This window comes from Macrosteles quadrilineatus, unplaced genomic scaffold (assembly GCF_028750875.1).
Source record: "Macrosteles quadrilineatus isolate MER2022 unplaced genomic scaffold, UCM_ALF_1.0 Scaffold_4__1_contigs__length_99947679, whole genome shotgun sequence".
NCBI lineage: Eukaryota > Metazoa > Arthropoda > Insecta > Hemiptera > Cicadellidae > Macrosteles > Macrosteles quadrilineatus.
The window spans coordinates 80,413,671-80,441,653 of NW_026542597.1; the positions used below are offsets into that span (position 1 = coordinate 80,413,671).

The 27,983-nt window shown below is 34.6% G+C and overlaps 1 protein-coding gene across 1 annotated transcript; it reads left to right on the top strand.

The window, feature by feature from the left end:
• Positions 1-6,372: 6,372 nt before the first annotated feature.
• On the top strand, positions 6,373-27,837 carry LOC128992401 (host cell factor 1-like). The gene is made up of 15 exons (XM_054415962.1): positions 6,373-6,515; positions 10,473-10,636; positions 11,540-11,688; positions 12,135-12,286; positions 13,720-13,922; positions 14,619-14,819; positions 16,480-16,625; positions 18,558-19,506; positions 20,065-20,400; positions 22,844-22,971; positions 23,378-23,429; positions 23,945-24,043; positions 24,199-24,599; positions 25,673-25,790; positions 26,567-27,837. The coding sequence occupies exons 1-15, from the start codon at positions 6,499-6,501 to the stop codon at positions 26,587-26,589; spliced, it is 3,138 nt and encodes a 1,045-aa protein (XP_054271937.1). The 5' UTR covers positions 6,373-6,498; the 3' UTR covers positions 26,590-27,837.
• The last annotated feature ends 146 nt before the right edge of the window (positions 27,838-27,983 follow it).

Below are 27,983 nucleotides of genomic sequence, written 5' to 3' on the forward strand. Positions count from 1 at the left end.
ATTATTTTTATGGAGTATGTTATTTAGACGTATACACATGTCATACGTAAATGGCAAGCCCATTCAATGCTTATGATGGTTTCTATAGTTGGTAGAATATAGTCCTGCTCCTTACTGAGCTACCGATTTTTCAGAAGAAAAAAATTATATTTCAAATTTCGCTCGATAAATTTTGATTATTTTTATGGAGTATGTTATTTACAAGTATACACGTGACATAATTAAATGGCAAGCCCATTCAATGCTTATGATGGTTTCTATAGGTGGTAGAAGATAGGCCTGCTCCTTACTGGGCTACGTTTTTTTCAGATAAAAAAATTATATTTCAAATTTCGCTCGATAAATTTTCATTATTTTTATGGAGTATGTTATTTAGACGTATACACATGTCATACGTAAATGGCAAGCCCATTCAATGCTTATGATGGTTTCTATAGTTGGTAGAAGATAGTCCTGCTCCTTACTGAGCTACCGATTTTTCAGAAGAAAAAAATTATATTTCAAATTTCGCTCGATAAATTTTGATTATTTTTATGGAGTATGTTATTTAGACTTCTACACATGTTATAATTAAATGGCAAGCCCATTCAATGCTTATGATGGTTTCTATAGGTGGTAGAAGATAGGCCTGCTCCTTACTGGGCTACGGTTTTTTTCAGATAAAAAAATTATATTTCAAATTTCGCTCGATAAATTTTCATTATTTTTATGGAGTATGTTATTTAGACGTATACACATGTCATACGTAAATGGCAAGCCCATTCAATGCTTATGATGGTTTCTATAGTTGGTAGAAGATAGTCCTGCTCCTTACTGAGCTACCGATTTTTCAGAAGAAAAAAATTATATTTCAAATTTCGCTCGATAAATTTTGATTATTTTTATGGAGTATGTTATTTACAAGTATACACGTGACATAATTAAATGGCAAGCCCATTCAATGCTTATGATGGTTTCTATAGGTGGTAGAAGATAGGCCTGCTCCTTACTGGGCTACGGTTTTTTTCAGATAAAAAAATTATATTTCAAATTTCGCTCGATAAATTTTCATTATTTTTATGGAGTATGTTATTTAGACGTATACACATGTCATACGTAAATGGCAAGCCCATTCAATGCTTATGATGGTTTCTATAGTTGGTAGAATATAGTCCTGCTCCTTACTGAGCTACCGATTTTTCAGAAGAAAAAAATTATATTTCAAATTTCGCTCGATAAATTTTGATTATTTTTATGGAGTATGTTATTTACAAGTATACACGTGACATAATTAAATGGCAAGCCCATTCAATGCTTATGATGGTTTCTATAGGTGGTAGAAGATAGGCCTGCTCCTTACTGGGCTACGTTTTTTTCAGATAAAAAAATTATATTTCAAATTTCGCTCGATAAATTTTCATTATTTTTATGGAGTATGTTATTTAGACGTATACACATGTCATACGTAAATGGCAAGCCCATTCAATGCTTATGATGGTTTCTATAGGTGGTAGAAGATAGTCCTGCTCCTTACTGAGCTACCGATTTTTCAGAAGAAAAAAATTATATTTCAAATTTCGCTCGATAAATTTTGATTATTTTTATGGAGTATGTTATTTACAAGTATACACGTGACATAATTAAATGGCAAGCCCATTCAATGCTTATGATGGTTTCTATAGGTGGTAGAAGATAGGCCTGCTCCTTACTGGGCTACGGTTTTTTTCAGATAAAAAGATTATATTTCAAATTTCGCTCGATAAATTTTCATTATTTTTATGGAGTATGTTATTTAGACGTATACACATGTCATACGTAAATGGCAAGCCCATTCAATGCTTATGATGGTTTCTATAGTTGGTAGAAGATAGTCCTGCTCCTTACTGAGCTACCGATTTTTCAGAAGAAAAAAATTATATTTCAAATTTCGCTCGATAAATTTTGATTATTTTTATGGAGTATGTTATTTAGACTTCTACACATGTTATAATTAAATGGCAAGCCCATTCAATGCTTATGATGGTTTCTATAGGTGGTAGAAGATAGGCCTGCTCCTTACTGGGCTACGGTTTTTTTCAGATAAAAAAATTATATTTCAAATTTCGCTCGATAAATTTTCATTATTTTTATGGAGTATGTTATTTAGACGTATACACATGTCATACGTAAATGGCAAGCCCATTCAATGCTTATGATGGTTTCTATAGTTGGTAGAAGATAGTCCTGCTCCTTACTGAGCTACCGATTTTTCAGAAGAAAAAAATTATATTTCAAATTTCGCTCGATAAATTTTGATTATTTTTATGGAGTATGTTATTTACAAGTATACACGTGACATAATTAAATGGCAAGCCCATTCAATGCTTATGATGGTTTCTATAGGTGGTAGAAGATAGGCCTGCTCCTTACTGGGCTACGGTTTTTTTCAGATAAAAAAATTATATTTCAAATTTCGCTCGATAAATTTTCATTATTTTTATGGAGTATGTTATTTAGACGTATACACATGTCATACGTAAATGGCAAGCCCATTCAATGCTTATGATGGTTTCTATAGTTGGTAGAAGATAGTCCTGCTCCTTACTGAGCTACCGATTTTTCAGAAGAAAAAAATTATATTTCAAATTTCGCTCGATAAATTTTGATTATTTTTATGGAGTATGTTATTTACAAGTATACACGTGACATAATTAAATGGCAAGCCCATTCAATGCTTATGATGGTTTCTATAGGTGGTAGAAGATAGGCCTGCTCCTTACTGGGCTACGGTTTTTTTCAGATAAAAAAATTATATTTCAAATTTCGCTCGATAAATTTTCATTATTTTTATGGAGTATGTTATTTAGACGTATACACATGTCATACGTAAATGGCAAGCCCATTCAATGCTTATGATGGTTTCTATAGTTGGTAGAATATAGTCCTGCTCCTTACTGAGCTACCGATTTTTCAGAAGAAAAAAATTATATTTCAAATTTCGCTCGATAAATTTTGATTATTTTTATGGAGTATGTTATTTACAAGTATACACGTGACATAATTAAATGGCAAGCCCATTCAATGCTTATGATGGTTTCTATAGGTGGTAGAAGATAGGCCTGCTCCTTACTGGGCTACGTTTTTTTCAGATAAAAAAATTATATTTCAAATTTCGCTCGATAAATTTTCATTATTTTTATGGAGTATGTTATTTAGACGTATACACATGTCATACGTAAATGGCAAGCCCATTCAATGCTTATGATGGTTTCTATAGGTGGTAGAAGATAGTCCTGCTCCTTACTGAGCTACCGATTTTTCAGAAGAAAAAAATTATATTTCAAATTTCGCTCGATAAATTTTGATTATTTTTATGGAGTATGTTATTTACAAGTATACACGTGACATAATTAAATGGCAAGCCCATTCAATGCTTATGATGGTTTCTATAGGTGGTAGAAGATAGGCCTGCTCCTTACTGGGCTACGGTTTTTTTCAGATAAAAAAATTATATTTCAAATTTCGCTCGATAAATTTTCATTATTTTTATGGAGTATGTTATTTAGACGTATACACATGTCATACGTAAATGGCAAGCCCATTCAATGCTTATGATGGTTTCTATAGTTGGTAGAATATAGTCCTGCTCCTTACTGAGCTACCGATTTTTCAGAAGAAAAAAATTATATTTCAAATTTCGCTCGATAAATTTTGATTATTTTTATGGAGTATGTTATTTACAAGTATACACGTGACATAATTAAATGGCAAGCCCATTCAATGCTTATGATGGTTTCTATAGGTGGTAGAAGATAGGCCTGCTCCTTACTGGGCTACGTTTTTTTCAGATAAAAAAATTATATTTCAAATTTCGCTCGATAAATTTTCATTATTTTTATGGAGTATGTTATTTAGACGTATACACATGTCATACGTAAATGGCAAGCCCATTCAATGCTTATGATGGTTTCTATAGGTGGTAGAAGATAGTCCTGCTCCTTACTGAGCTACCGATTTTTCAGAAGAAAAAAATTATATTTCAAATTTCGCTCGATAAATTTTGATTATTTTTATGGAGTATGTTATTTACAAGTATACACGTGACATAATTAAATGGCAAGCCCATTCAATGCTTATGATGGTTTCTATAGGTGGTAGAAGATAGGCCTGCTCCTTACTGGGCTACGGTTTTTTTCAGATAAAAAGATTATATTTCAAATTTCGCTCGATAAATTTTCATTATTTTTATGGAGTATGTTATTTAGACGTATACACATGTCATACGTAAATGGCAAGCCCATTCAATGCTTATGATGGTTTCTATAGTTGGTAGAAGATAGTCCTGCTCCTTACTGAGCTACCGATTTTTCAGAAGAAAAAAATTATATTTCAAATTTCGCTCGATAAATTTTGATTATTTTTATGGAGTATGTTATTTAGACTTCTACACATGTTATAATTAAATGGCAAGCCCATTCAATGCTTATGATGGTTTCTATAGGTGGTAGAAGATAGGCCTGCTCCTTACTGGGCTACGGTTTTTTTCAGATAAAAAAATTATATTTCAAATTTCGCTCGATAAATTTTCATTATTTTTATGGAGTATGTTATTTAGACGTATACACATGTCATACGTAAATGGCAAGCCCATTCAATGCTTATGATGGTTTCTATAGTTGGTAGAAGATAGTCCTGCTCCTTACTGAGCTACCGATTTTTCAGAAGAAAAAAATTATATTTCAAATTTCGCTCGATAAATTTTGATTATTTTTATGGAGTATGTTATTTACAAGTATACACGTGACATAATTAAATGGCAAGCCCATTCAATGCTTATGATGGTTTCTATAGGTGGTAGAAGATAGGCCTGCTCCTTACTGGGCTACGGTTTTTTTCAGATAAAAAAATTATATTTCAAATTTCGCTCGATAAATTTTCATTATTTTTATGGAGTATGTTATTTAGACGTATACACATGTCATACGTAAATGGCAAGCCCATTCAATGCTTATGATGGTTTCTATAGTTGGTAGAATATAGTCCTGCTCCTTACTGAGCTACCGATTTTTCAGAAGAAAAAAATTATATTTCAAATTTCGCTCGATAAATTTTGATTATTTTTATGGAGTATGTTATTTACAAGTATACACGTGACATAATTAAATGGCAAGCCCATTCAATGCTTATGATGGTTTCTATAGGTGGTAGAAGATAGGCCTGCTCCTTACTGGGCTACGTTTTTTTCAGATAAAAAAATTATATTTCAAATTTCGCTCGATAAATTTTCATTATTTTTATGGAGTATGTTATTTAGACGTATACACATGTCATACGTAAATGGCAAGCCCATTCAATGCTTATGATGGTTTCTATAGGTGGTAGAAGATAGTCCTGCTCCTTACTGAGCTACCGATTTTTCAGAAGAAAAAAATTATATTTCAAATTTCGCTCGATAAATTTTGATTATTTTTATGGAGTATGTTATTTACAAGTATACACGTGACATAATTAAATGGCAAGCCCATTCAATGCTTATGATGGTTTCTATAGGTGGTAGAAGATAGGCCTGCTCCTTACTGGGCTACGGTTTTTTTCAGATAAAAAAATTATATTTCAAATTTCGCTCGATAAATTTTCATTATTTTTATGGAGTATGTTATTTAGACGTATACACATGTCATACGTAAATGGCAAGCCCATTCAATGCTTATGATGGTTTCTATAGTTGGTAGAATATAGTCCTGCTCCTTACTGAGCTACCGATTTTTCAGAAGAAAAAAATTTACAACGACCTCCCGTATCAGTTCAAAAGTCTTTCGGCCTTAGCTTTAAAAAAGGTTAAAATGCATTTTAAAGCAGGCATGTAATTTTTTGTTGTATGTTTATTCTTGTACAAGATTTGTTTAGATATATGACTTGTAAATATTTAGTTTTAGTGACCTGACGTGGATTATTCTGTAGACCAATATTGTATTATTGAGAAGTGCTCGAGAATAAAGGCATTTTGATTTGATTCGATTTTGTATTGTGATTGTTAACCCTGTAATTGAAAGGAATTTGTACAACAGACTCATACCATTGACTATTGGATAGTCAAAGCTAAAGTTTGCCTCTGATTATTTAGACAATAGACATTGAAATTTTATGTTATGCTCCCCTGACAATGTCAATGCATGTAAATATCCATGATAATAAATTATTTGGTTGATTGCTTTGACTTACAGCTTAGAAATTTTATTTAATATGTTTTATTTCTTATTACAGTTCTCATACTCATCGTGTTCTATATCCACCTGCCTTTATTTAATATAGTACTTTAGCTATTTCAACTCTCTCGTATTTTTTCTGCCTTGGATTCATCTGTCAACTTCAAATGACATTAAGAATAAGAAGCAATAAACAAAGCTTGCGATGGCGATGGCCGACTGTATTTCTGTTTGAAATATATTTGGACACAGTTATATTATTTACTAAAAGAAATAATAATCAAGAATATGATATAATATCGCTATTTCATATTGCAGTTTATGAATTATAGCCATGAAGGTGGAAAACAGGTATATATCACTTTCGTTAGTATGTTTAGAGCCTCGGCCTGAAAGAGCTTTTGCAATTTGCACATAGCCTATTAAAGATTGTTTGGAGGTTAAACTTGTAGGCCTATTTCATATTTATAAAAAAATATTTGTATTTATTCAATAAGTAATATGGCACTGCTAATTTTTAATGAAAACCAAGCTAGCTAGTAATGCAAATTAAGTTTAATGTGTGTGGTCCAGTTAAGTAGGATTACTTTCATTGTTGAAGCCTAAGAAAATAAGCCCTATAAGATTAGGCAGTTAGGAAGTCTTTAAAAATTCTCCAGATCATATGCAATAAATCTTCTAATCTTGAGGGCTAATCTCTATTTAACTTAAGTTAATCCTTTCTCAAAATGTAACTTATTTGGGCTAGTCCTACTTACTTGGGCTTGTTAACTAATTAATTTAATTCCCATCTATGTAAAGAAACTTGCCTAACAGACAAGCTTATACTTAACACACAGCAGGGCTATTTAGGATCTAGCCCTAGTTAACTTAAGTATCATTTTGTTGTTTGTTGTTGTTCCGGATCGGTATGACATACAATAAAAGGTTAAATTCCCTGTGTCCGCCTGTCGATCCTTATTGGCTGTGTCCTATTACAGGAGATGCATTTCGGCAGAATAAACTGCCATCATCAGTCCTAATATAAGTCCTTGTTCTTCCCCATTGGGTGCGTCTTGAAGTTTTTAAACACGTACACGAACGATATTACACTTAGATACATCACAATTAAAACATAAAAACACACGGTAGGCCTACTTTATTTGAGCTACTACGGACATGTAGACGCGCGTCAGTCGTGTGTCGAGTCTCGACTGGGGTCAGACGTTACTTGCAGAGTTGACCTTTGTCCTGTCTCTGTCCTTTGTAGCTACAGGTGGCGTTTCATTCAACTTTAACAATGCTTCGAATAATATGTTGGATTGTAGAGTACTTTTATCATTCAGGAGGTTGTGGGGGGTTGTTTTAGATGCTCTATAAATTTCATATTGCTCTAGTGATGTCATTACTCGACTTTTTTTACAAATGTGTAAAGGTTTTAGATTTTCATTCAGGCTGGAATAACTGTGATTGCTGTCAATCAGGTGTTCGGCAAAATTGGATTGTTGTGTTAAACTATTTTTGGGAAGGTGTTCTTTAAACCTCTTAATAAATGGTCTGCCAGTCTGTCCAATATAGAATTTATTACAGTCACTGCATGTTATTTATACACTCTGAAAAATGAATTGAAAAAACACGGAAAAACTGTAGCGTTTAGAACATCTAATAAAGTCCAAAATCTCCTTAAACCTAGAACCCAACAAAATGTTAAAAACCTGAGTGATAAATCCGGAGTATACAAAATAACATGCAGTGACTGTAATAAATTCTATATTGGACAGACTGGCAGACCATTTATTAAGAGGTTTAAAGAACACCTTCCCAAAAATAGTTTAACACAACAATCCAATTTTGCCGAACACCTGATTGACAGCAATCACAGTTATTCCAGCCTGAATGAAAATCTAAAACCTTTACACATTTGTAAAAAAAGTCGAGTAATGACATCACTAGAGCAATATGAAATTTATAGAGCATCTAAAACAACCCCCCACAACCTCCTGAATGATAAAAGTACTCTACAATCCAACATATTATTCGAAGCATTGTTAAAGTTGAATGAAACGCCACCTGTAGCTACAAAGGACAGAGACAGGACAAAGGTCAACTCTGCAAGTAACGTCTGACCCCAGTCGAGACTCGACACACGACTGACGCGCGTCTACATGTCCGTAGTAGCTCAAATAAAGTAGGCCTACCGTGTGTTTTTATGTTTTAATTGTGATGTATCTAAGTGTAATATCGTTCGTGTACGTGTTTAAAAACTTCAAGACGCACCCAATGGGGAAGAACAAGGACTTATATTAGGACTGATGATGGCAGTTTATTCTGACGAAATGCATCTCCTGTAATAGGACACAGCAAATAAGGATCGACAGGCGGACACAGGTAATTTAACCTTTTATTGTAACTTAAGTAAGTTAGCAGGGTGAAATATAAGTTAAGCTTTTTCCTTTTTTACATCCAATGTCTTCACCACAATCTGTATACTGTGGAATCATCATAGTTCATCATATTTAGATGGGGTTTTTAGGAAGTGAGCTGGCGCATGTTTTTGCCTATGTATGAGTGTTATTCAATGTAGCCTCGTACCCTATTCTAGTGTTGTATTTTTTGGTACTGTAGGCCTAATTTGATTCTTTTCTGTGTATGATCGTTGTTATTTAGGCTAGCTACCTACCTTAAGTTAATAGTAGACCCCCTCTTAACCGACCCTAATGGGACCGGACCTAGGTTGGGTTGCTAAAAAGCTCGCTTAAAACAGTAAAACATAACAAAATGAAGTGCCATTCATTTGGAATTATATAATCAGAAGTCAAATTATTTTTAAAATAAACTAGACTTAAGTCAAGTAATCTCCTTTCTATAGTAAAAAAGACACAAATAGGCTAAACTCAAAAAGTCGAATTATTTTAAAAATAACTAGACTTAGGTACCTAAGTAATCTCTTTTGTATCATAAAAAAGTCACAAATAAACTCAAAACGGTTATTAAGTCAAATACTTTCAGTGGAATAAATAATAGTTGTAGGCAAAAGTCAATCAAAATTTTTATTTTAATAACTTTAGTAGGCCTAAGTTACTGTAGGGTAACATTTAAAAAAAATCATGCCTTTCAAATCCAATCTAATACAGTAGGTACCTACACAGAACTTTTTATCGAAATTAATGTTGCAAGCAACCATTTTGTTACGAGACAAGATGTTTACCTATTTATAACAACTTAGCCTCTCACTGGAGGCTCAAGTCACAAAAACAATCTTGACCTTGGAGTCCTCAACCCCTTTCCCTACCCTCCCAACAGGGTTGCATTGTTCGTTTACTCCAGCAATAAGATAATCAGTTATTAAAATTGTACCGGTAACGCACTTTACGATTTTATAAATTTGCCGCACGGATAACAAATCAAATGTGCTCAAGCTACGAATGATGATGACTAACTGGCAATATGCAATATATGTTTTGGGATAAATGCGAAATAACTTTTAAGTTATTCTTAGTCATCCTGTGGAGATAAGTGTACGGTTCCCATCGCTGAGCGTGGGAGCAAAAATTCCGAGATTCTTAGAATGCGGCGGTTAAACCAAACTGCTCTCAAAGCAAGGTCGGTTAAAACAAACTGTAGTACCGTATTTTACAATTGAAGACGGATACCTAATCCAATTATCTGTTAATGGGAGGTTGGTTAAGAGGGGGTCTACTGTATTTTTAAGCTCTGCATTAGCACTGTGTAATAAATGTTTTTAAGCTATAAACTCAATATTAAGCTCTTTTTTAATCGATATAAGTTGTATTAGTACAGTAATACAATACTCTTAAGAGAACTTATACTTATAAAAAATAGGTAGTGCCAGCATAAAGTATATAGGCCTATACAATTGATAATATTTATAGTAACTTGTGGAAGACGATAAAAAACCATGTTACCATAAGGGCTAGTTGAATTTACTGATAAAACTAAAATACAAGACTTTTAGTTGTACAAGACTTGAGGTACCGTAGGACTATCTTAGTGACATTTTATAAAAAAAAAATATTTTATACACGTTCACTTGTCATATCCTTTGGTGGACATACCTATATGATCATAGTAGCCTGTATGATGTAAAGGCCTACCATGTCCCCTACACAAAAAGGCTTTAGCGCCTAGATTTACGGTTTTTTAACTCGAAAACATGTTACTAAGTCTTATGTTAAAGTATTGTTAGGCCTACAGTAGGCCTAAGTTACAATTTTCTTTTTTATCAAACTTCTCCTAAGTTAATACAACTCTATTATTTACACAAAAGTGAACAATGTTTGAAATAACAATAATAATTGTTTTTTTTAGAGATAAAAAACTTGCAATTTTCAAATGGAAAAGAGTTGTGGATACAATTGGTCCTACGCCTAGGCCAAGACATGGCCATCGTGCTGTGGTTATCAGAGATCTTATGGTGGTGTTTGGGGGAGGTAACGAAGGCATTCACGATGGTCTACATGTGCTAAATACCGGTAAGTTTTATTGTAACTTAAGAATTTGTAAATAAGCTTTTACAGGGTTACAGACCATTCATAGCATTTAAAACCTGTCTGGGCCTAACTTATGTTTAGAAGGTTTTGTGGTTTACCAGTCATTTTGACAAATTTTATTGTCTGGGTAAGCGAGTTGTTAGTCTCGCCTTCAAAATCGAAGGTTCCATTACAAGCGAGGTCTATTCCTAGATGCTGTTTTTCATTAGGCTATGAATTAGTGATGCTTTCTAACAAAACCAGGGCTTAGACCGTTCCCTTCAGGAGCAGTTCCAGGATCATTTTTTGGGTAAGTAGGCCTGACGAGGATCAAGTAGGAGTTTTTTTTGGGTATGAGGTTTTGGAAGGGCTTCCCTGGGTTTTATAATTGAAATACAATACAATAAGAAGTTTTAATTATTTTTGTTACATACTATCATTTTATTATTCATTTACAATTTAGAAATATCTAACCTCAACATTTTATGTAGGACTGGGGCCTACCCTCTGGAGCCACCTCTGTTTCCCTTACAAAAACAATAAAGCTAAAAATTCTACTGGTATAGACACATGTAATAAAATAAGTGAGTGACATTAACGTACTTAAAACAATAATTGCTAACTCCTCAAGCTCTATTCTTTACAGGCATCATAAAACTATCAGTTCCTAAATGGTTATCTGACATTTGCTAGCTCAAAAACAATGGCTCTTATCTTTTCTCTTTTAATTCATTTATTTAAATCAGCCCTCAGAAATATATGTAACTTAGGCCTAAAATGAAATTTCTGGGAATAAGGAAAATTTATTTCTCTGAGTGAATGTATCTGTAACCCAATGTCTGACATTAATTAACTAACTTAAGGCTACTTCTCACAAACATAACGTTTTCAACCCTCTTGTTACAGCAACGGGGAAGTGGCATATTCCACCAATGGTAGGCAACCCCTCTCCCGGCAGAGCATCGTTTGGTTTTGTTGTAGACAACACCCGCGTTATTGCTTTTGGTGGCATGACTGAGTATGGCAAATACTCTAATGATATCTACGAACTCCAGGTAGGCAATCAATGTCATAAGTCCTTTATTCCAGAAATACAAGAGTGCATTGCATTGAAAAAGTCACGCTACACAATAATGAAAAGAACATCTCTTTGTAATATGTAAAAAAAAAACTTTAACTCATTTCAAACGATATCATGTGATGAATGAAGTTGTTGATGTTTGTCTCTTGATGTGTAATTAAATTAATATTAGTTTTACCATTTAAGTCACCATGTCCTCTGCTCTGTGGTCTTCTAGATCGGGAATCATTAAGTTGTGTGGCCTGGATGTAATCTAGATGTAAATGTTACACTTTTCGTTGAAATTGTTATACGGTACATATGTATACATATAAACTATTTGAAGTTACCTAATTATAATGGAAAATGTACTCAACTTATCTTTAATGCTAAATGCTCAATTAATTGCTATGTAAGATTGCTTATTCGTTTGTCACACAGGCAGCCAAATGGGAGTGGCAGAAGCTGATTCCACTGATGCCCCCGTACCTCCCCCCACCATGTCCCCGTCTTGGCCACAGCTTTAACTTAGTTGAGAAGAAAATTTACATGTTTGGTGGACTCGCGTCAACCTGCGAGAAGACCAATCCAGGGTGTGTATAATTTACAGCAGTAGCGTAGTCATACATTTTCTAGTGCGGGAACGTTCACCATTACCTCTCAGAAAAACCAGGGCAGTTCACCTACTAATATTTAGGATTTTTGGAAAAGGTAGAGCGAACCTACCTTTTGGTTCTGGTTAACAGGTAACCTAGAACCTTGAAAGAATTTTATTTACTAGCATATAACGCACAGGGTTTAGTTTACTTGATGATTGTGTCAGCAAGGCACTACTGTAGCTGAAATTATGTATTTTAATTTAAATTTTAAAGTTATAAGGAACTTATTTTATAGTGATACTGTATGTCTGTTATGTAAAAATTGAGGACAATCTAAAATATTAATTTTTAACAGTTCAAGTTTCAACAGTTTGAAAACCTGGCTATAAAATATGCAGTACATTATGAAAGTATTTGTAAGCACCCCTCTTAAATAGTTTGGTGATTTTGGAAGTCACTAAGTAGCTACAAAAAGTTGAACAATTTTCACCTTCATGTTTAGGCCTACCCATGGATAAAAAGTTTGTTCACTTTTCATTTTTTAATTGCCGAAGTTGAACTGCTAACAACCTTAAACGTTATACATTTTTGTAAGTTCAAGTCTAGTGCATGGTAGTACCTTTGACAATTAAATAGTCAATGGTAGTACCTATGTAAGTAATATGTAACGTAACTTATGTAATACGGTATGCGATTATATTTTTGAAAAAACTGAACAAATGACTGATTTTCCTACAATGTAAGTTGACTTATTATTTTCATGGATATCTGAAGGATTTTTAGCTCTAAAGTGTTTAATTTAACCCGGAATTGGAGAAAAGTCAAAACCGTTACCATTAGATTTAAATCCAACTCAATTTAGGAATTGATTTTTTTAAGTTTTAAGTCAAACAGTTATTATGCGTACATTCCTTAAAATTAAAGCTGGTAACTAAAGTGGTAGCCGATAACACATTAACAATGTGACATACTGTGAAACTAACATGTCTTCGGTTCTTTACCCACCACTTATATAATTGTTTTGGCGAGTCGGTGGCTCAGTCGTTAGCGTCATGGACTTTGGGCCCAAGGCAGTGATGTCGTGGGTTCGGATCCTGGTCTCTGCCGTAAACATTTTCTCAGTACAGCTCACCTTTGTACTGTACCGGCTCACCGCTTGCGTTGCTAGATAGGTTCCATGCACGGGCAGTTAGTCTATGTGGACGGGCAAATGCAAGGTTAAAAGAGGCCGCCAACCTCTTAAAAAAAATAAATTATTAAGCACAATGCATTCTCGTACAATCCATTCTCCTATACTGTACTGGCCCATCCCTTTGCTTGATACGTTTCCCACACATGTTTTATGATCCATGTGGGCAGACACATACAAAATTTAATTAGGTTACCAACTTCTAAAAAAGTGGAAGTTTTAAATGCATGTATTTCAGATACCTAAACGATCTGTACGTCCTGGATCTCCAACCTGACGGGAATGTGATTTGGAACATTCCAAGAACCAGCGGACCAGTGCCACCTCCCCGGGAGTCACACACAGCAGTCACATACACGGACAGCGCAGGCTACAATAAGCTCATCATCTACGGTGGAATGAACGGCAACAGACTCGGAGACCTGTGGACGCTTCACATAGGTAGGCCTAAGAAATTATATTCCTTCTAATTAAGTTTTTTTTTTTTTTTTTTTTTTTTTGGGTGGGGGGAAGGAATAATTCCACATATAGTTTTTAGCCATAATTGTAAATATAACTAACATTTCCCTTGTTATGGGGAGAACTGTGTCCTGGTTTCCAGAGCACTTTCCCTTAGTGAGCACTTGCCCTTAACTTAGGGGAAGAACATTTCCCTTCCAGCATTAAAAAGTCTTCTCTACTTGTGTGTTATTTTAAAGCCTCATTTATCAGTAGGGCCTATTGGTGTTTAGTGTTGTTTGTAAAGTTAAAAAGACGGATTAAAAAGTATATATTCTAGCACTACTGACAAGACCAAATTCAGTCTTCAAACTATAAATAATTACTTTCCTTCAAACATTGCCTAAAAACGTGAGTAATTTAGAAAGCATAAGTACCTACGCCTTTTGTTTAAATAAACGATTAAATTCATTAAGCAATGTCAGGCAGTTGCTATCAAAGTACTTTCAGTTAGATTTACCTCAGAATCGAGAGTTTATGTGTAGGTGTAGTATTTTTCACTTCCCCTTCCTGCCCAAGACATTTCGGTGTTTTTTTTTTCTTAGGCCGTTTTGGTTGAAATCGTTATTTAGATTCAGAGTGTTTCGGTTGATTTATATTGTATTTGCACGTTTGGTTTATTCTGTGTATTGTTTGCAGACCACATGTGTTGGACAAAGGAGATCGTGAGGGGACAAGTGCCTCTGCCCCGGTCCCTCCACACGTCCACAGTCATTGGACATCGCATGTTCGTGTTCGGAGGCTGGGTGCCTCTTATCTCAGACGACCGTAACAGTGAGAGTATCTACTGCAACGAGCGCGAGTGGCAGTGCTCAAATACCCTGGCTTGTCTCAACCTAGGTGAGACTAGTAGATGAATTGTTAACTACAGGCCGATCTTGATAATCCAACAGGCTTGGCACCTACACAATAACAAGAATTCTGGATTACCTAGGGTATAATCCTCAATACCCATGATCAGAAGGAACATAAAGACAACAATATTTTATGAATATGTTACTGTATGACGTTTAGTAAGTATTTTCAATGTTTACATTAGTATAGTACAAAACAGAAACACAACTCAATGGATATGAAAAGCACTAGCCTAAACTTTAAAGGGTCAAGTTTTTTGCCACTGTACTGTACAGCAACATGTTTAATGCAAAAGCATGCATTTGATCTATCTAAAATAAGACAGCCACAAGCTTGTTTGATCAACAAACATGTAGGACTGGTAAATGTCGAATAGTCAAGATCAAACTGTGCATTTACTCTTCTTAAAATTTCCTATTTACATAGTGTTATACATTTTTTATGTTTCTCTTGAAATTTTTTAAATTGGATTTTGTTCATTTTGGTTGCACATAGTTTTCCTCGTTATTAGTGCAAAACAGGTTTTCTAAATTTTAGGGATGGACGAGATTGGATTTTTAGTTCGAGACAAGACGAGACGAGATTTTTTATTTCTCATAAAATTTCGAGACGAGATCGAGACGAGATTTCTCTTCTCATACACAACGGGAAATGCACGTTCGAAATTTTTACCTGATTTTGTAACATTTTTAGATGACTGTTTAAATACTAAAATAATGATAATAGGCAAGAATATTTACAATCTTTCATTAAATAACATCAGCATAGGCTAACATTTTTTTATTAATCACGCCTAACTTATTAAAAATGCCTACGATTAGGAAACATGGTGATATCAGTTAGGATAGAGTTCAACTTATCCTAAAATAAAATAAATCATAAAATAAAAGCAATATTAATTTTTATAAAATAGTTACTTGTTTTGACTTTTTTTATAGTAATAAAACATTCCTCACACTGCTTACACTTAACAAAACTTCTCAAATGTTATTAAAGTAATATTATTAAAATAATGAAAGTAATATTTACATTAAAAGAATTAAAGTAATATTTACATTAAAAGAATTAATTAAATAAGAACGCCTTCGAAAAGGAAACGCAACTACAACACGCTCCTGTATTGCGGGTATTGCATTGACTTTCTGCAGGCGTTTTTAATTTTTTTTTTTTATTTTTTTATTTTTTATTCTCGTCTCGATAAAAATCTCGGCCAAAAAGTAATCTCGTCTCGTGTAACGAGATTGAAAATTTCCCGAAAATTTCCCGAAATTTCAAGACTTGACCATCCCTACTAAATTTTTCATGGTTCAAATTCAAAATCTGAAAACATGAAAATATTTTTTTTAAAGTTGTGATGGAAATATCTGCAATAATCCATTAAATGACATAATTGGACCTCCAATCATCTTTATCATCCTCTCTTCTCCATTGTCATTATAATCTCATTAACCAAATTTTTCCGTACAGTACTTCACATGTTTGGATATTTCTGTGTGTTACATAAATGTTCTAAAATGTTAAACCATCTAAGTTCAATATTGTCAAAACTTAATGACTGTTTTTGCATTTCTGTGCGATACATAGTGTTTTGCATGTATTTTTTTAGCACTTTACACGGTGGTGATCCATTATTTTTCTTTGACAGAAACCATGATGTGGGAGGAGTTGCAGACGGAGGCAAAGAGAGAAGATCTGCCTGGAGCGAGGGCTGGACACTCCGCAGTAGCGATTAACTCTCGCATCTACATCTGGTCTGGCCGAGATGGCTATAAGAAGGCCTGGAACAACCAGGTTTGTAACATTCATCAGTATGTTTTTTAAAAATTTAATCAATCCAATGATTCAATCATTGTGTGTATCAACCGTCAAATCTACAGTAAATCTGGTCCAATCGAGACATCTGTAGAAAAGACTAGAGTGAGGGCAGTAGGGACAATGGCCTCTCTAAGAAAAACTAAATTCAATGCTTACTTTTACTATGCTCTGAGAGATCAAACAGATTGTTGCAACAATAGTTATTTGTGTAACTAGTGGTGAAAGTGGCACTTTGCTGCACACGAGAGCAATGTTTACGCACTCGCCTGCGGCTCGTGCGGAATGATCTCGAGTGCAGCAAAGGCCTTTTTCACTCGTGTTACACATTATATTTTTCCTACAGTCACTATAAAGCATATAAATAATTAGTCTTTCAAACACTATACAACACGTTTTTAGGTTCAGCTGGCAACACAAATAGGTGCCCTAGAGAAAGTAGTACCCGCGGTCTGTATCACTCCGCTATTTTTCCTCGGCAAGAAATGTACTCCGCGTTTTGAGAATATAGTTCCGTATGTTTTTGTAATTTGAAGTGGTTTCCGCGCCTAAAAAAAACGCTTTAAAGGTATTTTCTTGTTTATTAAGATCGTAGGAATGTTTTTAAAACGTTTAAATGAAAAGTCCAGAAAGTTCAGAAATACCTAAACTATAAACACGAAATGACAGGTTAAATCGTAGTTATAATAGTCAATCAGCTGCTCATAGTATTATTATCTTTAAGTGTTGCCAACCTATTTCCAAGCGTACACGGATTACGTGCATAATAGAACCACGCTGTTTTGTGTTGTTTCGTTGGAATCCTGATGTGCGGCAAAGTATAAACCGTGCGGCAAAGTATAAACCGTACGGCAAAGTATAAATATGCAGCAATTAGCAGCTTTCTGTACTATAAACAGTACAAGGAAGCCAACTTTGTCGGGTGACTGTAGGAAAATAAGTGTTTAAAGGTTTTTTTTCAAATAATACTGGCTTCTAGACAGCCAACAAGCATGTTTTAAAGCTTTTCACATCAACTTGTTTATGATTGAGGGTCTTTGCCCTCTGTAACAAGTAACAAGATACTACTTTTCCTCCTTGAAGAAAATTGCTGCAAGCACCCATGCCTAAAACTACCAGGTTTGTTTCTTTCTATATTCTTTATAATTTCAATCTGGGAAATTCAAACAGCAAGTAGCTGAGTGGTTATAATGCTCCCCTAAATATCAAAGTTTCCATGAGAAAAGTTTGTAGCTTTTGATGGTTTTAAACTGGTCCTTGCTGTCCTCGGTTGTTTTAAAATAAATAATTATGGCTAAAGACTTACTCTATTCTACAGTCATCTTTATTGCTAATAATAATAATTGTTAAATACGGAGGAAATAATTAACTTTAGTACCAAACACAATCATAGTTCCATTTTAATTCAAAACCAAAAACAAAACAATGCACTGTAAACAAAAGGATTTAAACATGTGATTTCATAGAGTAAACAATATATAATCAAAACATGATTTCTTTCAGTAAATATGTATCAATAACAATAATAAACCAGAATCTCCTAGACATTACCTATCCTGTTACTCGTATTATGCTCACATTTAACAACCCTGATACTCGATCAAATTTAGATTATAGCCTAATAACCTAAAATATCGGCTGATTATTTTATTTTTCCTACAGTCACCTGACAAAGTGGCCTTCCTTGATTATAGCACAGAAAGTAGCTAATTGCTGCATCTACTGACTTTTTCTGCACTTTTTTTACCTTTGCCGCACAGTTATTTATTTATTTTTTTCCGCACACTCCATTCTACACTCATCCTGCACTCATATTTGGATTGAAATACACACTTAGGTGGAGTCCCTATCTCAATTAATTCACAGTTGATAATCTTCTTAATTATTCTAATGTATCTTTGCTTTTCTCAGGTTTGCTGTAAAGATCTGTGGTACCTCGAAGTCGAAAAGCCTCCAGCAGTGGGGAAAATCCAGTTGTTCGCATCTGAAATAAACTTTCTGGAGGTGAACTGGCCAGCCCTCCCACAAGTCGAGCACTACATTCTACAAGTGCAAAAGCAGAGCCATTACGACATGAACATCAAGATTCAAGACGCACCGTTGTTGCGGCAGTCTTCCATGCCTGTTAGTGTTCCTGTGCAAGCCCCCCAAGCAAGAGTAAGCGAGCGGTCGCCCAAACAGATTTCACGATCTCAATCTGGACCTGCAGCTTTGTCTCATGTTCCGATGTCACTTCCCTCACGAACTCCACCTCAGCATTACAGCCCGCAAATGACATCACAACATGATAAAAATTCAGTGGAGCCAAAACGTCGCTATAGGCAGTCAAATAAGCCCTCAACGCCGAAGCGTGTCCGAAAAGGGTGCAACGTTGGATCTCCTACATATCAAGTACCTTCTTTGCCTAGCCCTGTCAGCGGAATCGTACCATTTACACCCCATCCCGGTGGTGACTCGTTGAGGGAGACGCAACCAATGAGATTCTCCTCACCCCAGTCGCAACCTAGAGCTAAAAGACCTTCCAGACCTAATCTTAGTGTTTGTAAACCCATCCTCATCACAATACCTCCGGACTCGGATACAGTCCAGACTTCTTCAGAATCTTCTGCGTTACAAGAACCACGTGAGGCTGAACCCATGATGGTTTACTCCACGGCTGGTCAAAGTTCTGTCACATCGGTTGTTGCTGCCAAACGACCCAGTCACATAGCTGTGACCCCGAATGCCATGAGAACACTTCACACGGTACCTGAGTTGAGACCTGTTAGTCCACGCGGCCCCAGTCAGCCGCTAGTCTCATCAACACTACTTCCATATCTATCGACGACGTTGGCTCGTCTTCAAGGACAATTGGAACCAGGTAGGCCTAGAGTTTTATTATGTGTAAAACAAATTAGTGCTGTCCCATTTTGTATGGCTGTCCAGTAGGCTACTAAAGTGTATCCCGATGTTTTATTTATAATTCATCCTAGCCTTGTTAAGTCATTTTTATAGAAGCAAAACTGAGTACTATATTTTTCACAGACAGTGTATAAGGTTATCATTTTCTATAAACCCATTTAATAAACTTACCAAAACTTTTCTAATGTTTATGCATAGTTTTAGTACAACTATTCAAAGAACTCATCTGTAACTCCTGATTTGTTCAATGTAAACTTAATTCACCTGCGAGTAAAATTCCCGTGAAGTTTCAAGAATATCCTAGAAAACGCTCAAGAATGTTTGATTGGAGCTTGAATTTCTCTCTCTGAACAGTGGTCATGTTAAAATTCTCTTGAGTTTGTACTTCAAATAATATAATTAAGTTGAAAATCTACATTCAAAAACATTTGTTCAGTACTTTTTGAGTGAGGTTGAAAGGAATCAAACGTAAGCCCTTTTTTAAACATCAATTTAGACTGAAAAAACTAATTTTCAGAAACTTCTAAAACTCGAGATGTTCTGGCGGAGGGGCCTAAAGTAACTCAGCCCGTTAAGCAACCAGCCTCATCTCCAATCAAGAGTTCTCCCGCCACATCGTCTGCTGCGCCGCCAACCCCCACCACCATATCAGCTGTTACTACCAGCCCTCCCTGTACGACATCAGCTGTTACATCGGTTCCTGTCACCGTGCAGTCAGCTGTTGTCCCTGTAACAGCTGAGTCCAGTCAAACCAACACAGTTGCCAGCCCGGGCGTGAAGACATTAGTCAACAAAGTCAACGGGAGACCAGTTGCCATCATTTCAGCAAGTCAATTGTCCAAGACTTTATCAGGTATGTAGTGAGTTGTGTTCAAAGATACGTGTTAGGAAAAGAACTGTAGGTTGTATCTGGCAAATTTAGAAATTAACTATCACAGCTAACTAAAGTTGGTTTGCCAAATTTGTTGATAAATTAGTTGATATGTTTTGATGTTACACCTGGTTTGCTAGTTAGATAAATTTTTTGATAAAAATATTTTCACTGTCATTTATAGCCTATGTAGGCCTAGGCTGGTTAAACTTACTTAGCCAAACGCTGGTAACCTACTACCATGCACTACTGAACACCAATTCAATTTATTACGGCATCACACTTAACTTGGTTATGTCATGTTTCTATTTTCATTGTTGAGGTGTTGCCTTCCTGATTAAGTAACAATTACTATTCTAGAGGTTAAATACCTTGTTGCCAACATAATCATTGGTCGTCATTCAGACGACCAATTTCGACACTCTTAGGGTGTCATTGTCAAGCCTTAGAGATGTGGTTGTCACTCCTAGGAGGTGTTCAAAACGTCTTCAAAACACATATACGAGACTTGAACATAAGCAAACATATTTGTACAACTTTTTGACAACCTCCCAGGAGTGGCAACCACATGTCCAAGGCTTGACAATGACACCCTCACAGTTTCAAAACCGGTTGCTATTTAGACGACTAAGAATCACGTTGGCAACAAGGTATGTAACCTCTAGAATTGATGTAGGTAATTTGGAAGTCTGAATCACAAGTGGCCATTCTGGTAGTGGGTAACTTGGTGATCAAGTAAGCAGCCTCAAGGCTCGGGAACCAATGCTAGGATAATAACCTAGAGTTAATTAAAAATGAGTTTATTCTTTGCCATTCTAGATCCATCTGATTCATCTTTTTCAAGTGGTCTTGAATGTGAACCATCACATTTTGTGTTTGTATTATGTTGTTTTCATCATAAAAATCAACTCATCTCATTCTACACTTACCATTTGTTTGTATTGTCTTCCATTTCATAGCTACAGAACAGTAACAAATATTAACTTTGACACCCAATTTAAATAAATAAAATATTTACCAAAGAGTTTTAGTGGGAAAAGAATAAAATTAAGGCTACTAGGAAAAATGTGACTGTAGGTACTAAAAAACGTTACACAAACACAAAATTAATGTATTGTCCTAAAACAGGACCAATTTGAGAGAGTGGCAATGGAATTTGTGTGACCTTTTTTCTGCATCTATAAGCACAAGGACTCTTCAGCCATTTTGTTTTACATAATTTATAATATGATGTTTCCTTAATGTCAATCATCTTGTGATTTGGAAAAATCTGCTACTGTTTTATAATTTGTTTTACTTTGTAACAATCACTTGCAACAATTGTTGAATAGAATCGTCATAGGTTAAAAGGAACTTTTAAACGTTGTATATATGCTCAAATGTGATGTACGTGTCTGTTATGCAAGGTACTGGATGTCGTGCAGGCTCGCCTCTTGTTAAAGCCAACATTGGACAACGAGTGATTGCTCTCACCCGAGCTCCGTCACAACTGGGCAATCGTACGTTCATCTCATCTCATTTCATGTTTACAGACATTGGAGTGTTGGACAAATGTTCAAAAAATTTAGCCTTAAACCTGATTGCTAAAGATTTCTTTTTTAATTGATTATTTACACAAAAATCTATTTGCTGGTTTTAATTTTGTTGTGAAGTAGTAGATTTAAGCTTGCTTAACTGAGAAAAGTAGAGTTGAGTACGCAAAAAGATTTGGCACAATACATCAGAAGTATTTTGTCCTCGCAACTGTCTACTATTATTCCCTACATTTGGAACCAATACAATGGAATGAAATAACAGTTATTTCGTATATAACATTTTTTGAGGTAAACTAGCTGAATTTAATCTCTTATAAAAAACCTCCTTTTACATTTGAGTTATTCAAACCTTTCTTGTTGCTTTCTTTCTTACTTTACCAGTAGAAGAAAGATTGGCTATAGATCATTACAAAATTAAATATTTTAAAATAAAGATTTAAAAACAATGTCTGAAAATTTTGGTTTACTCAACCAGAATAAATTAATGAGTGTTTTAATTTAACACTAAGCAACTTCCAATGTCTGTAAACAATTCATTCATAGGTTACTCATTTTTCATTTCATGTCATTTTTTTCTGTTGGTAGAATTAAATTGTTTAATTTGGAATAGTTACAGTGGAATGATGTAACATTTCTTGAAACGCCTGACTGAACTGCTGAACGAAATAAAATTAGCTTTGCCAAATAAAATTTAAATAATGACCTGCATGCTGCATGCTACAGGGTCAAGGTGATTGCCTGCTCACCACCCTTCATTGGCAACTCTGCTTCCCCATTGATCAGACATCATTGCCATCCCGTCCTCCTCTCCAACTACCACATGATGTTATGTTAGTCAAAGATCCTTTGAAATGTTGAGTTCCAAGGTTAAAGCGAGTTGCTTTTTTCAGCTGGAAAGCCTCTGCGTATCAACATTCAGAACCCGAACAAGTCTCAGTCGAAACCTTGTGTCATCTTCCAGAAGCCCATGGGACAAGTCATCATGGCCAAGGAAAATATTCCCAAACTATCGACAATCGTAAGTAACTAACAGTGATTTAGCAACAATTATCGTTAACCACTCTTATTGACAATTTCAATTTTATGACAAAATTATTAATTGTGTAAACAATTATACCAGGATATTTTTCCAAAGGGCTCAAATGTAATCCTTTAACACATAAAAATAGAAATAGGGAAGGGGTTAAGGAATCACAAATGTTTCTAAGGGAGAGTGGTTCTAATCCATAGGATGTCAGAATTGGAATCCGTCACTCTCACAACCTAAGTTTGAAACACTTACCACTTGAATTTTTCAACCTTCTTGTGAAATTGTTCTCTAAATTAGGGGAAAAATTGTTATCCTTTTTCCAAGAGCATATTAGTGACATTCCTACTTTCGAAATTGAAGTTTACTTGTCATTAACAATAAATTGTGTTTCTAGACTCAAGGAGGACAGACAAAAACAGTGTTCAAAGTCCTGAACGCCACTCCAGGTAAATATAATTTTTATTCTGTATCTATTGTTATTTTGTAAATCGGTTCAAAATTAACTTCATCTATATAGATAAACATAATTAATTTGATGAAACCAAACCAAAGTTAGATAATAAAACATTCCCTCAAATTTAAATTAGTAGTTGTAATGATTGTTTACAGTTAAATTTTACTTGTGATTTTTTTTTATAATTAATACTCGATTGAAATTGACTGTATACATTTACCAAATGAAAATATGTAAATAAAAAAAATTTTTGGAACATGGTTTTTGGAAGATAAAAAAGATTGACTAAACCATTTTTCAAATAATTATTTTTTTTTGTTACAAACATTTTTACAGGTTGTGCAAAACAAAGATAAATTCAGAAGTTCAAAACGAAAACAGTCTTAGTCGAGATAGTGCTTGAGAACTAAGCTACAGCTGTTTATTTTAATTTTTTGCTTGATCTTTATACTATGACCTCAAAAACGTAGAACGTAGAAATTTTATCTTGACTTTTTTGTTTTCCAGGCCAACAGAGACAAATGTTCAACCTAGCCCCGGGCTCACCTAAACCACCCACTTTTGTGCTAACCAAACCAAACGCATCAGGGGAGTTTCAAATCAAAGGTACATAATTCAGAATTATATTTTTCATTTGGTTCCAAAAGAGCTATGTTGATCCTCTTAAGGACTTGTTATCGAGGATTTGCTGTATTTAAGTAGTATTGAAGTAGCCAGGATATATTGATTGTTGTAAACTCATCACATTTCTTTGATTACAGGCACACAGCTCATGCAACCCGGAACAAAAGTCATCACAATTAAGAGGCCAGTGACAATCACGATGCCCAAGTTCGCAAACTCAAAAATCAGAACTGCCACAGCGACAGTGACGAAACCTCAAACGACAAATACAGAGCCGACAACAAGCTCAACTACTACAAGTGACGGTGCTGCCATCCAACCCACCAACATTGCTGTCATCCCAAGTGACAGTGCTGTTATCCACCCTGATAATGCTGTTGCCCACCCTACCGACCGGGTTGCTGTCCAACCGACAGACAGTGCTGCTATTAACCCTACCGACAGTGCAACCACTACGGTGAAGACAATCAAGCAATCCAGTCAAGTGGTTGTTTCTGATGATCAACAACCAGAAGCTCTGACCAATGGTTACTCCTCAGTAAGTGGTCTTTCATTTTGTAAAAAAAACCTTTACCAGCATAGTAAATGTAAAGAATGTGTGGTAATACTTTAAAGGTATTATTAGAAAAGCAGTCCTTGTATGCATTCTGTAAATTCTGCCAAAGTGCACAAAGAAAAACTGTGTAAAGCAAGGACTAGACTTACTTATGTTATTCTGATATTGGTTATGAAACTGTTTTGAGCAAAGTTATAATTTTTTGGGGGGCTAAATAAACTTTAATACATTTTGTTTCATGGGTAAACTCAGATTTTAAAAATGGGAAAAATTTTAGATTTGTAGAACTGTAGCAAAAAGTGCTCATGCGAGGTTCATTGTGTGGGTTTTTTGTCGGCTCTTGCAGTAAAGTACACTCTAAATCAGAAACGTTTTGAAGATGCGCTGAATGTTGGCTTTTGGCAAAGATTATCTGTATAGGGTTTTCACAAAAATAAGATATAAATACATGTCAATAACTTCTTGATCAGCATCGTATGTGTTATTAAATTACCTGAAAATACAAGCAATACGTCAAATTACACTTGTAATAATATATTAACACTTATACTTTTGACTCACAAGACTGTAAGTAACGTACATATAAGAGATGGTAAACAACAATGCTATTGGGTCTGATGGTTGGAGTGTTAAATTGAAATCGATCACCACTCACCATCTTTTTATATATATATTTTTTTTACCGTACAAGTAGTGTTATTTGACATACAATATTGTTTGTACTTTCAGGTAAATACATAATATAGCCTAGGTAAAAGATTATTAAGGGAGATAAAAAACTTTAAACACAAGTTAGGTGCCTTTGATTCTGGCTATTCATTCATGATCATTCATTGCTAACAAGAGCAACATTATTAAATAGATGTAACACAATTCTTACAAAGAATTTGACCTGTATGATCATTAAATTATGTAGAATTTGTGTGTTAAGTCTTATTAGCCAACTGAGGTAACCAACTGAGCTCATGAATAACTGTAAAAGAAAGGTTTTTTTTGGGTGGGAAAGTCTGTCAAGATAGGTATTGTTTTTAAGTTGCATATTCTGCCTGTTTCAGTCACAAAGCACAATTGAAGCCATCACCCCCATCTCTGAAACTGCAACATCACCATCAAGTTTGAAACGACCTGCGGACGCCCCAGCAGAGCCGCCAACTGATAGTAGCGTTAGTCCGGGTATGTCAACAATTTCTACAATGTTAATGTAGTAAGCAGCATTTAAATGTCAACTCAATTTTATATAAAGGTCCTTTGCTCTAAAAATGTTTTGATTTTAGTGTGTGTATGATCAGCTGAAAGTTAGACATGATCTAGAATAAGGTACCAATATTCAGTGGGAAAAATATATTCCAATTTTCGAGGGGGATTACATTTGATTAGGGGTTTTCTCAAAACCGGATCTGTCTACTCAGTCAGCGATTCCCAATGACGATGATGATGTCTCTTTGGTCTCGGAGATGTTCAATATTTTGTTGCTGTTGTGAGTGACTGATGATGTCCCTGCGATCCCATGAGATAACGATAGTGCCCCGATCACGTATTACAGTAATGTTGACATGGTTGTTGAAACAGTAACTAAAGATAACAAATTGATTTTCTTTGAGTTGAGATTACTATTTCAAGGATTTTTACTCAAGATTTTTTAATCAAACTATATAGTTTCCCTTGCTGCCCAGGAAGAAAAAATTCCGTTCTGAAGTACAAAGTACAATCAGGTCCATCTAGAAGTAAATCCAAACTAATCTTTGTTTTGGATTTTTCCTCTCTTCAATCTTTCCTCTGAACAAGTCTTGTATAAGGACAAAATATCAGTGTTATTTATGTAACCTTTTATTGTGTATCTATCATCCCATGAACTCTTTATCCCTTCTGAAAAATACTCCTTGACAATTCACTTGCCTATTTTTAAATCTTAAGCTCAATTATAGCCTATAACATGTTTTCTTTTCCAGGCAAGATCGTGAAAACCTGTTGATAACGCCATGGAGCTCCGGTGAATGTACCAAAGCAGTATTATTTTAGTTTTAAGTGTTGAGCTCTCTTTTTCGTTAATTATGTATTTCATTGCCCTATGTACTGAAATTCATTTAAAGATGTGTCACATTATCAGTAATTTTTTGTCGTGTGATGTTAACTTATTTTATTAGTTTTGATATTTGGTTCAGTTTTGTATTAAAAATATAAAAGTTGTGTTAGACCTAAATTGTGGTTTTGACTTTTGGTGAATCGTATATCTTTTGCTCAACGATTGTTTGTTCCTGAACACCATGGAAATTGAGGTGTTAGTTAATACTCATTTTTATTGTATAATTTTGTGAGATCTATTGATTCTTGTTATTTCTAGTTAAGCTCAATACTCTTGGTGATGTACAGTTCAAAGTTTAACAGTATCCTTTTGGCCCGTGTTGAAAAATTACCTTTAAATTGCTATAAAAGATTTTCAACGTAAAATTCTTGTGAATTCTGTAAAATTTCCAATGCCATGGATTCTAATATATTTGGTAATTTAAAACGTGTGCTGGGTTTAAAAATGAAATGCCTACTTAACCTTTCCATGAATTAATTATTTCTACTTTACGTCTTTTTGACTTGCTAATTTTAAAATAAGTCAGATTTATTTGTGTAATTTTAGCTTGAAAATTTAAGTAACTACTTGCAAAACGTTTGTCAAACTTGAACTGTTTTCACTCACAACCCGTGAAGTAAGTTTTAGTAACAAAACTAGCTTGTAAGATGGACTAAAGGTAAACCTTTATTGGAAGTTACCTTATTTTCTAATTAGGTTTAAGGTTTGTACATTGCTGTATTTATTAACATCAATGGGCTGTTGCAAGCCTTCATAATTTCATTTTATTTATTACTAGATTAGTTGTGTTATTTATGAACACAAAGATGTATTTTCTGGCAAAAAATGTGCCATTTAATTGACTGCTCAAAATATTTTATTCGCAAAACAAAACAGTTTGACAGGAATGAGGATTAGGTCGGTGCTAAGGACGGATGTGATAGGAAATGTGTGGAGTGTTTAATGATCTATAGAAACTACGTACAGTTAAAGTAAAGTTCAAATATTTAAATAGTTTAATAACATTTTAGTTTTCATAACATAGTAAACAAAAGTAATGCACTGAGAAAATTATCTTAGGAAAAAACCAACAGAGTGTTTTATAAGAGTTAAACTATGTTTTCTACGTGTTCTCAAAGTTGTTTCTAAATAAAGAAATTGTAAAGATTTTTTGTTGTTTATCAATTACCCCGATAGAAATCTTATTCTGTAATTTTAAGAGTGTGTTTTGGCAAGCTTTGGTAAATTGATGATACAGTAGCATCTCTAAAAAAACTAAAAACTATATAAAATAACTCTTGATC

What these genes read in the sequence shown, in the direction of transcription:
- LOC128992401 (XM_054415962.1), top strand. An exon ending in CCTGTGGACGCTTCACATAG is followed by an intron (nt 13,923 to 14,618) that starts GTAGGCCTAAGA and finishes TATTGTTTGCAG; the next exon opens with ACCACATGTGTTGGACAAAG. An exon ending in TTCCCAAACTATCGACAATC is followed by an intron (nt 22,972 to 23,377) that starts GTAAGTAACTAA and finishes TTGTGTTTCTAG; the next exon opens with ACTCAAGGAGGACAGACAAA.